General features: G+C 36.5%; 1 protein-coding gene across 1 annotated transcript in view; it reads left to right on the forward strand.

Annotated features, from left to right (window-relative positions):
• The window catches only part of NXPH2 (neurexophilin 2), a 108,296-nt gene extending 100,177 nt beyond the window's left edge, over positions 1–8,119 (forward strand). The window contains exon 2 of the mRNA XM_029933320.1: positions 5,661–8,119. Within this exon, the coding sequence (XP_029789180.1) occupies positions 5,661–6,404 (744 nt within the window). The 3' untranslated portion in view covers positions 6,405–8,119. The remainder of the gene's footprint in view (positions 1–5,660) is intronic.
• Positions 8,120–12,111: the final 3,992 nt, after the last annotated feature.

The following is a 12,111-nucleotide window of genomic DNA, read 5'->3' on the forward strand; positions in this document are numbered from 1 at the left end:
CCCTGCTGACAGCTCAGAGCCTGGAGCCTGCTTCAGATTCTGTGTCTCCCTCTCTCTGCCCCTCCTCTGCTCACACTCTGTCTCTCCTTTCAAAAATAAATAACATTAAAATGCTTTTAATAAATTAAGCTTATGGTAACAAAAATGAACAAGCCTTGTGAAAATTCTGAAAGGAAAACACTATTTTTTGGATGTTTACTTATTTATTTTGGGAAAGAAAGAGTACAAGCTTAAGTGGAGCAAGGGCAGAGAGAGTGGGAGAGAGAGAATCCCATCTCTGTCCCATCAGCACAGAGCCTGACACGGGGCTCAATCTCACAAATGGTGAGATCATGACCTGAGCCGAAATCAAGAGTGGGAAGCTTAACCAACTAAGCTACCCAAGTGCCCCCTGAAAGGGAGGCATCTTCTCTCCCTAAGCCAGAATATTAAGAATAATATCCATAGTCATAAAATGTGTTGCTAACATGGACCCTTGAGATGAAGTGATGAAAATAGTACCTTACCTCTGTGTTCTTCCTCCTCAAACCTGTAACTCTAAATATGAGAAAGAAATCAGACAAACTCAAATTGAAGGACATTCTACAAAATGCCTAACAAATACAAAAACATACAAAATATCATCAAAAACAAGGAAAGACATAGAAACGGTCACAGCCAAGACAAGCCTAAGGATTCATGATGACCAAATGTAATGTGAGATCCTGGATGGGATCCTCAAGTACATAAAGGACAAGGACATTAGGGAAAAATCAAGGAAAGCTGAGCAAAATATGGACTTTAGTTCATAATAATGTGTCATTCCTGCTTCATTGGTTGTGACCAGTGTGCTATCATGTAAGATGTTAACGGTATAGGAAATGGGGTTCAGGGGACGTAACTGTATTACAGTTTTCTCTGTAAACTGAAATCATTCTAAAACAAAATGTTTATTGAAAAATACATGACAAATGTAGTTTTTAAAAGGATCTTCTGATACAGTATTTGCAGATGAAGATGCCTTTTAGTTTATAAATTATTTCCATAATTCGTGACAGTTCTCACATCTGCTACTATAAAATTCATTGCAGCTTCTTTGCCTCTTGGGGAAAAAATGCATTTAATTATCAGCGAAATTCAACTCCAGCTTGTTATGATGAATGATTTGAACCTGTCAGCTTCTTTCCCCCTAAAAACAAAGAATTGAAATGAAATACAGTCCTCTTCCTCTATTCCCTTCCTTCCACCTGCTTCATTTAATTGATGAAGGTTTGAGCTTTTATTAATCTTTTTGAGCTCCTCTGTAAGATGCAGAAAAAGCTAATATGATATCATTGTATCTCGCTAATGTGTGTGCTTTGTGAAATTGATACACCCTGCCAAGACATAAATTACTTAAACTTTGATAAATGTGTGGAAATCAGGGAATGTTCAAACAGATAAAGCACAGCAATTCCTCTTTTTTCTCCCTTTTAAAACTCCACTTGGTGCTTGCAGTTAAATGTTTTTTGCATTATTATTGTAATATGATGGGACAAAAGACAGCGGTGATACCGATAGAGTCCCCGCAATTACAAAAGTAACCAGGGGGATGCAGCCATATGTTTTGTAGATAACATCTAACAGCGTTGTCTTAGGCAGAGTGGTTTGCCGACAGGTTCAGAACCACCTGCGGTCTCTCCCAGCATGTTGTATCATGGAAATGGTCTGTTCAGGAATGAGGGCGTCCGCCAGACACTTTGTACTTTCAGGCCCCTTTGCTAACTCATTCAGTAGGTTGGAATCAAAGATCCGCAGACACATTTTGTTGGAAAAGAGAGCTCACCTGTGCCTGTGATCTGGCTATGACTCAGATGCCAGCAAGACTGGAAATAGGAGGAAATGATTGATTGATGTTCTGGGCTTGAGAAGGGTGTTTTCTACTCAGTCATTAATTTATCATATGGCACTGAACAAGTTGCTTGATTAACCATTAATCAGTTTCCTGCAGGCCAGAGAGTTCATACAACCCTTTGAAGACAGTTCTTGAATAGGAAACATGGTACTATCCATTGGACCATGCAAGAGCCATCAGTCATTGAATGCTCCTTGCCAGAGATTGGGCTCAGTAATTTCCATCCATTCTTTCCTTTTGTCCTTACAATCGATCAGCAAGGGAGATATAGGTGAGAATACGGGCTCACATCAAACACTTCAGTGAGGGGTGTGAGGTCATCAGGCATCAAATCCCTGTGCTTTTTTCACCGTGCTGATTCTATACTGGGAGTGTATGGATGAGTGTGGGCAAGGTTATATAACTATATATACTATAGGTACAGTCATCCCTGATTGGGTCTCTGAGGTTAAGCATGAGCTTTGGGGACTTAGATCATACAACACTCTTTGTAGACCCGCTCTAGGGGAGGGTGCCCTCCCAGCAATAATGAATTCATTTTAAGAACATATTCCAGGGGTAAGGCCAAACAAGCTATGCCAAAGTGAGAGTGAACTGGAAGAGGAGGTGTAGTCATCAGCTCGTTAGGACAATTAGCAATATATTTATCCTTTTAATTATACTCTTTTGCCAATATATCATTATCTGATAACTTTTTGAGATTTGGGTTTATATTTGGAAATCAGTACTTGTGACAACTGTCATGTAGTTTAAAGTAATAAACAGATAAGTTTATACACAGCTTTTCTCAACTTCTTTAATATTGCTGTCAAAGCAATATTCAGAGTATTGTGTCAGAATATATTTTCTAGAAATTAAATTACATTTTGAATTCATTTGGGAAACCTTTTCTGAAGAGTTGAAGAACCTTTCTAAAAGCAAGTAATCACATCTAAGTTATCTGCTCAAGAAGCTTAGATTTGTTTGTTTTTTTTACACACTTATTGCTTAGGGTTAGTCAACATATGCTTGGATCAAGTTGTTACAACATAAATTACTACAAAGAAAATCTTCATCTTTTTTAACAACTCAGAAATGATGATTATTATTATTATTGTTTTTGTTATTATCATTGAGTAATCTCAGAACCATCACAGCAGAAGTCCTAGAGATAAGAGGATTTCTTAACATCTGTCTCATAATGGCTTCTACAATGAATAAAAGTCCAATACCAGTTAACTTGCAAATTTACTTGTCATTGAATGATGGGTTCAGTGTTCGTAGGTTTTCAATAATGAAAAAGTAAGGAGAAAACCAGACCAAGCACTAAATGAGAAAAATGACCCAGGTAGAAAAAATTCAGGAAAATGTATAATGTAAAACAAACACTTTTAGAAAGAAAAAAAAAGATCATGTTGCTGTTGGTAACAAAAAAATGTTCTCATACTTCTAAGTAAAAAAATGTTTTTGAATAGAAAATGGGTCTTAGTTCTAATACCATATTGACTGGCAACATGGAGCATAAAAGTAAGAACTGAGATTGTTTAAAAACTATTTAGAAGGGGAAAATGTCGGAAGGGATTTACCCTATGAAAAGAGAGAATGGAAGGCAGGAGTCAGGAAAGAAGTTTGGAAATTGTACCATATAGGGGAGTAGAGATCAGGAAGTAAACTTCTTGTACACAAGATTCTAACAAGTGGTAGGTGTGTCTGCCAGCATTGACCAAACAAGGCACATCTTATGAAATACTGGAAATGGATGAAAAATAAATAATAGAGTCTGGGAAACAAGAATCATAATCACAGAGAAGGGAAATTGGACCTTGATAAGCATGGGGCTTCTTATCTGCGCACGTGTCCTTGGATGTCTTGCTGGGGAGAGGCTGGACATGTCAGTTGGACCAGGCTGCATCAGTCAGTTCTCAGGAAACTAAAGTCATAACTGAGGCCAGTACTGAACTCCATGGGCTATTATCCATGGATTTGAATGAGATTTGTGCACATCATAATTAAGAGTATTCAAAATCAGAAAGCTAGTTACAGTATCAGAAATACTCAGAATATTTTGAACCAGAAATCCAGAGTAAGGATTCCTTTTTTCCTGGTGAATATACTAACCTTTCAATACCAGCAAAGGAAAGAAGTATCAACTCATTATTCATAAGCTCCTAAGAAGGTTGTATGCATTTAGGTTCTCAAAATAGTAAGAATGTGCCTTACATCAATTTGTCTTTCTATCAAACCTCAGTAATTTGAGGGAAAAGAATTTTTTAAAATACTAGACATGAGGAAGGAAAACACTCAGGAAATGAATCAGAAGCAAATATATATATAATGATCCTCACCTCCCTACCTCAAGTACAAAAAAGGGGAAAAAATGCACACATGTATTGAAGTCCTTGGTTTCCAAATCTAAAATGATCATGGGGACAGGGTATGAGTGAAAACATTTTTGCACAAAGCTCTATTAGGACTTCCAACTTTTATGAATATATAAGAAATAACCTCATGTTATTAAACTCTACCATACAGTCAAGTGAAATATTTATAATCCAAGCTATGTGTTTTTCTTTTCTTAAAATTGGATTGAAAGTAATAATTTTTTGTAATGATCTGAGACTAGTTTTACCAGGTGCTTTGCCAAGTTTGAAGGTTTGGGGAAACAGTTTGTAAATACAGCTTCACTTCTTCCTCATCCTTTTCATCATGCTGACAGTTTTCTGGAGAATCATTACCAGAGTGGTTTGTGCCATTAGAGATAAGAGGCTATCTGTGTTTCCACCAGAAACCTCTATTTTCTGGACTTCATAACTCATCCATAAATATTCACTCCAAGCAACAGTTTCATATATTATGATTCTGTCCCTCAAAATCAATATTGACTTCAATGACTTTTAGAAATTATGGAGATCTTACACTACAAAAAGAATAAAAAGAAAAGTCAGATGCAGATTAACTGGTATGTTTTAGTGGGTGGGATCTGAACCACGGTCTGTGGAATCCATAAAACATTTGCATCCTTTTTAACTATTCTTTTGGGGCGTATAACTCAGTTGTAATAACATTTGTTGAGTAATGCATAGCCTGTTATTAACTAAAAATATACATTTGAAATTTATTTCTGTCTCTGTAAAGACCACAAAATTGTATATTCTTTCGACTAAAACTTTTGTAGAACTTTCGATTACTATTCACTCTCTTTTTTTGTTACAGAATTTGAGACGGAATTATCAAAAGTTATGATATGACATAAGCCTTTGAATATAACAATGCCCTTAATATTTCCAAGTATATTTAAGAAACCTATTAATATTTTATAATATTACTGTTTTTATTACCAATATTACCAACATTTTAGAACATAAATTATATGGATAGTTTCTGTCTTCTTAATAGAAATCTTCAGCATTCTGGAGTTGTCTTCTACCTGAAAGAGAAGACCCCACAAATGGAATGTTTTTTTTGTTTTTGTTTTTACAAATTGAATGTTTTTATTGAATAAGATACCAAAGTATTCCTCCAATCTAGAAAGATAGTATTGTAAAGATTAGGAAGCTGCGACTAAAACCACATCCACCCATTAAAATGAGATACTCTCTTCCTGATTACATGTTGATTTTGGTGCTCACAACATTACAGTGTTTGAATGAACGCCTGTCTCATTACACTGTTGAGCCCAGCTGTGTGTGTAAAATACTGTTTATCAAGAATCGAAATAATACTGCAAGCATTTCCCCTGTGCTTTAGCCTTAGTGTGTATGCTCAAAGCGTAACTTAAAGTTTATTTCCCTTTCTTCTTTTCAAACAGCTCTTTTGTGACAGTAAGAAGGTGGTTCGTGCCACAGAGGGGCTGGATTGGGAAGACAAAGATGCTCCTGGGACATTGGTTGGAAATGTGGTGCACTCAAGGATCATCAATCCTCTGCGCCTGTTTGTTAAACAGTCTCCAGTCCCAAAGCCTGGACACTTGGCCTATGCGGACAGCATGGAAAACTTTTGGGATTGGCTGGCCAATGTCACGGAGGTTCAGGAGCCATTGGCAAGAACTAAACGGAGGCCGATAGTAAAAACGGGAAAATTTAAGAAGATGTTTGGATGGGGTGATTTCCATTCCAACATTAAAACTGTCAAACTCAACCTCCTCATCACAGGGAAAATTGTCGACCACGGAAATGGAACCTTCAGTGTTTATTTCCGACATAATTCCACAGGCCTGGGCAATGTTTCAGTGAGTTTGGTACCCCCCTCCAAAGTGGTGGAATTTGAAGTTTCCCCACAGTCGACCTTGGAGACCAAGGAGTCCAAATCTTTCAACTGTCGCATTGAATATGAAAAAACAGACCGGGCGAAGAAGACTGCCCTGTGCAACTTTGACCCATCGAAGATCTGCTACCAGGAGCAGACTCAGAGCCATGTGTCTTGGCTGTGCTCCAAACCCTTCAAGGTCATTTGCATTTACATTGCCTTTTACAGTGTTGATTATAAACTTGTGCAGAAAGTCTGCCCGGACTACAATTACCATAGTGAGACTCCATACTTATCTTCTGGCTGAATTTTTCCACAATGACATAAATGAGGGATGAATATATATTTAATTAGAATGACCAAGAACCAAGCCCAGCTCTTCATGATAAAGGATCCCTTTTATTTCTGTCAGTGAACCTTAGTTCCCTATTAGATTTTCAAATTAAAAAAAGAAAGAAAGAAAAAGAAACATCTTTAAATGTTAAAATGTGTTTGTTTTGGTCTTAAGTACCTTAATCTAGAAAGTCAAACTGTGTATGAAGCCGTCGCTCCCCTATAGGATGGCTAAGTCCTAGAAATATTGTGAGAAAGAACCGAATTATGCATGTGATAAATATTGCTCTTGAAATGAGCCTGCCTTTGAAATATGTTTTGGAAGGTTACCTTAAAAATAGCAGATTCCATAAAGTAACTGAAAAGATTGGATTTGAAAGAGGAACCACATTTCTGAAATCAAACTCTTGTTTTTATTGCTGTCTTTCCCTCCACATCTATGCTGTTATTGATATGAAAGATGAAGGGGGTAAAATTTTGTTTCAGACCTGATGTGTGAAGTCACCGTGCCACAGTGGAACAGAACACATTATTATCTGGAGTGAGATGTGACATTAACATTTAGCTCTGTGCTGGTCACCATCCTGAGGATACTCGTCTGAGGAGTAATACTGGTGGGTTGGGAAAGCTAATCTGGTTACATTTTAAGTCAGTCCCACAATAACGAAGGTCATGATGTCATGATGCTTTTAGATTCTTTTGCCAAATTCAAGGCTGTGAGATCGACAAAAATACCATTACATCCATATTCATTCTATTCATTTGATAGTGCGATTTTATATACACATCTGGAAGAACTCTGAAAGTGAAAATGGTTGTTCCCTACAGGTTAGAATAGGGAAAAACGATTGGAAGTGAACTGACAAAATTCCAGGATTGTGGATTCATTATTACTAGCCTCCCAGATTCAGGATTTTTTTTTTTTTGCATTTAGTTAATTATTTGAATGAGGGATTGAATTCTATGTGGAAATAAAGAGTGTATTTAAACATTACGGATTATTATTAAGTGGTAACAGTGAGGACACCTGATTCACCAGGCTTTTGAATTCACTTCAACATTACTGTGTCCTCACCGTTGGTGTCCTTGCCATCTTCTCTGAGGGGTATGGACAGTCATCCTGCCTCGCAAAGCTGGATAGTCTTCGCATTAGCCCAGAAAGGAGGGTCTGGCTGGCCAGTAATGTTTCTAGAACTTGTAAGACTCCTGGAACAGCTACTCTTTTTACAGGAGGTGTTAACTTTACCCCCACCCCCACCCTTTATTTGTAAAATATCAGTTGAAGTAAAACATTAAACTGAAGGAAGACCAGTTTAACCAACAAAAATGCTCTTCCCGCATTGTTTAACAAGCCGACGGCTCTGTCCTCTGCCTCTCCGTTCCTTTCCTTTTACTGGTGATATCTGTACAGTGTTTGATTTTGTCTTTTGTAAAAATTGTACTAGGCTTAGTGTGTGGTAGTACAGGCTTGACATTTTTGCTCTGAGTTCATCAGGTGCTTTTGCAATTTTGTGGTCGGTGTGAAATATTTTGAGGCATCTTTTTATTTTCATCTAGAAACAAGATTAAAATACTATTTATTGTAAAATACATGGGAACCATATATGTATATATACTTAGAATTTTCTGTGTACAGAGAAAGTATGTGTACACATTTCTATGTAAATAAAAAGAATTTGCTAAATCTGTCACGTGACTTCAGGTTTGGTTTTTTTTTTTTACTCTTGTTTCTTTTCTCATCGGTTTTGTGTGTGTGTGTGTGTGTGTGTGTGTGTATAAACAAGTGAGCGTTAAGATTTTCCTTATATACATATTACATAAAGCACCTTGGCTATGAAGATTTTAATGTAAAATAAAAGGATAATTCACATAAAGTATTTGACACATAGTCTGGTACCTGATAAGAGCCTTATAAGTGTAAGCTTCCATTATGATTGGAATAAAAATTTTATTATTACAGCATGAAATATGATTACAAACTCTGATGTTCAAATGTTGAGTGATATGAACATATCCATGCAAAGGGAAAAATGTAAATTGGTTTACACAATTCTTGGATTTTAGCAGGGTTTGTGGAATTAAAAAGAAAGAAAGACAGTTTCCTTAGGCATATTTTTAATTGGAGTAGAACATATGCCACATACATCTTTAAGTCATAATTTAATTTCAAACACTACATAATTGTCAGTAATGGTACTTGGCATCATATAAATCAGATCCCATTTAAACATGCAAATGCATACATTTCTACAAAACCATTTTTGCCTTTGAATATTGCAGTTGAGGAAAAGGACAGTCATGTAAGCTAATCTTACACTCAATTATAAATTCATCAAAAGTTAAAGAGTAGACCCTTTAAAAATAAAAAATTAAACTAATAATTGCATACCTGAAACTACTATAATGTTATATGTTAATTATGCTTCAATAATTTTTTTTAAGTTAAACACACACACGCACACACAGTCAGCAGAAATTTAATCTTCAGGGAGATGTCAGGCATCTCTCCAGCGTCTCTCCAGGCTTACTGCTTACTAGAAAGCAACCTAGTTTGAAGACCTTTTCACCCTTCAGCAGAAACAATCTTATACTTTTCACACTGAATCAGGAAAGAGACCATATTCCCATGACTAAGAACAATGTGATTATACCGGCCACAGTCTCTGTAAAATCTGTGGTAGGGAAATGAGAGAAAGAACCTATGGACAGCATGCAGCAAAGCAGCAATCAGTAAAAAGAGCAATTTTCTCTTTACTGTTTGGTACTTGGAATTTCAATACATTCTCATGATTAGAATAACAGCAACAGTGAGGGTGGTTCTCTGATAGGACATTCAAAAGAGCACCTGATACATATTACATTATATTCTTTAATCTTCATTCTGCAACACCTTTCTTGTTTTCATGACTCATATCCCACATGCCACAATTAGGCACGGTCACTACATTTTAAACATTCCACATCTGGCTAATTCTGCCTTCATTCAATGCATGGTTCTGCTAGGTTGGAACTGCCATTACAGCTTCAAGAGCCCTGCATTTCAGTGTGGTGGGCAGATCAGCAGTGTTACTTCTAAGCTTATTAGAAACGCAAAATCTCAGGTCCTGCCCCCAGGCACACTGAACCGCAAGTTTTCCTTTTTAACAAGATCCCTGTATGATTTGTATACACCTTAACAACCGAGAAGTGTTTCCCTAAAGAATCTGATCTGATTTAGTGGATGTGCTATAGGGATTATACGTTTTGTATAGGGAATCTACATCTTTTTCTTAACCTTTAAATTTTTTAAAACTTTAATTATAGTTGACACACAATGTTACATGGGTTTCAGATGTACAACATAGTGATTCAACTTCTCCTTACATTATGCTATGCTCACCACCAGTGTAGCTCCCATCTGTCACAGACAGTGCTATTGCAATGTCATCGACTCTAGGAATCTACATCTAAATAAGCATCCTAGGTTATGCTCATTCAAATAAGCCTCTGACAATACTTTACCCCCAAAAGTTAAAGGAGCAGACCCCTTGAACAATAAAAATTAAAGTAATAGATTGACAACCAAATAAAGTAAGCAACTCGATATTAAGATATAGAAGAGTAATATTTCAAAGAGAGTGCAACTTACCTATCTTCTAGTTCAACTCCTTCATTTGACAAACAAGTAGACCAAGACCCCATCAGAGTAAAGAACATGCCCAGTATTAAGTGACAAGCCTGAATGAAGTGCAGGTCTCCTGACTCCCAATCTCAGTTCTTATGTTACATAAGAAAGGTAAATTGAAACAGATATTCAGGACAAAACAAAAATAATTATAGTGAGTGTATAACAAGACATGATCCAGAAGCTAAACTAAACATGAACATGGCTGGAAATGCTCTTCCAAAATCCTCAGAGTTATAATCTCCTAATGAACATAAAATTTTTAAAAACAAAACTATAGAAAAATAAAGTCAGGACACAGCGATCATATCCAAAGATAAGAGTCCTCGGATATATTAGAGGTATGACTGGCTAAGAATTAATATCAGTAAAACACCCCATTTGTCAGAATTTTTGAGTGATTTTAACACCTGAAAATATATTTTCATAAAACTAAGTAAATTGTATGAAATACTTTAATTGCCTAGATGTCTGATTTTACCTTATAAAGAATCTTAAATTAATTGGTTTACAAAATAGAGGATGGAGTCATGAATTTTTATTTGCAGTAAAACTACAGTTAACCTTAGCTTAATTAATCATAACTTTCAATGAATGGAAATGTAACATGTCCAATTGTAAAAGACAAATTATAGGGAAACATTATAGGAAAATATTAGAGATCTTTTTCTTCATAAAAGTCTTATAGAATCCAGGTCATTTCATATTTGCCTTCATCTCTTGCCCCAAACTGTGTGGTCTGGAATCCTGGGCACACGAGTTAGTCTGCTTCATCTTTAATCTTTCCTTTTTTTTCATCCAGCTCAGCTCCTCCATAAATAGTATGCAATCTGTCCTCAAAAAGAAAGAATTAACTTCTTTGTGTCCTCCAGAGCACTTGGCTCAAAGTATCTGGTACAGAGTAGTTACTGGATCAATATCTGTCACTTGATATTTAAAGAAATTTCCAGTGCAAAACAGGGATTATTCAAGACCCACTCTACCCACATAAGAGTTATCATGCACCATTTCAAACATGAACACATTACTCCAGTTGAACACTATACCCATTGAATGATAGCTCCTAGAACCACAGAAATGTAACGGTGGAAACAAGTTTAGAAATCATCTGGAATAAGTTTTGTTTATTAGATAAAGAAATGGAGGCTTAACAACATGGTTATTATTGTTCTTCTTGCCTGGGTAAAGCCATTCATTCTCTTTTTTTATCCTTCCCCATCACTGATGTCCCCCACATTTGTGACAGAGACTGTCAGTTGCCCACCAGAATGGACCTTCCTCCTTCTCCCAATGCAAGAGAAGATCAAGTATGTGGCTGGCCAGCATGACTATACCCCTGCCACTTGTGCAGCTAGCTACAGTTAGTGGAATTTGGGAGAAAGGGATGTCTTCATTCTAGGAGCAGACTCAAATAAAAGTGCTCTCAGGCTTCTCTGCACTCTCTTCCCTTTTGCTGTCTCAGAGAGATGCCCTGAGGGGCCTGAGATACTAGACGGTGAAGGAGGTAAAGCAACTGCTAGTCTGAGTATCTTGCCCATCACGGAGTAGAGCCATGCAGCTAACCCAAAGCACACCCTGGGTGTGTATAAGAAATAAATCAACAAATCCCTCTCAAAGTCACTGAATTATTAGGATGGATTTGTTACTGCACCTTAGCCCTACCTAATGAATACAAACATTGTATGAAACTTCTCTGGGAACTTGAGCCCACTCTGATCTCCATCTGTTTAAATTGTGTCTTCAAGTCTATGCTAGGCATTGCACTAATAATTCTGTACACACACTTTTAGCTTGCTTTATTATTTATACTTCTTCATAAGTCCTAGAAAGAAAAGTAAGTTCACCAAAGCCAGAGATTACATTTTGTACTTAATTTGAATGTCTCACAATGCCCAGATATAGCCATTGCCTTTTAAGTGGTATATACATGTTAAGTTGCACTCAAAGATAACATAGGAAGATATTTACTTTAAAAAATTGGTTTTCTGAATAACCCATATAAAATATTGATGGAAAA

This window comes from Suricata suricatta, chromosome 3 (genome assembly GCF_006229205.1).
Source record: "Suricata suricatta isolate VVHF042 chromosome 3, meerkat_22Aug2017_6uvM2_HiC, whole genome shotgun sequence".
In the NCBI taxonomy this organism is placed as follows: Eukaryota; Metazoa; Chordata; class Mammalia; order Carnivora; family Herpestidae; genus Suricata; species Suricata suricatta.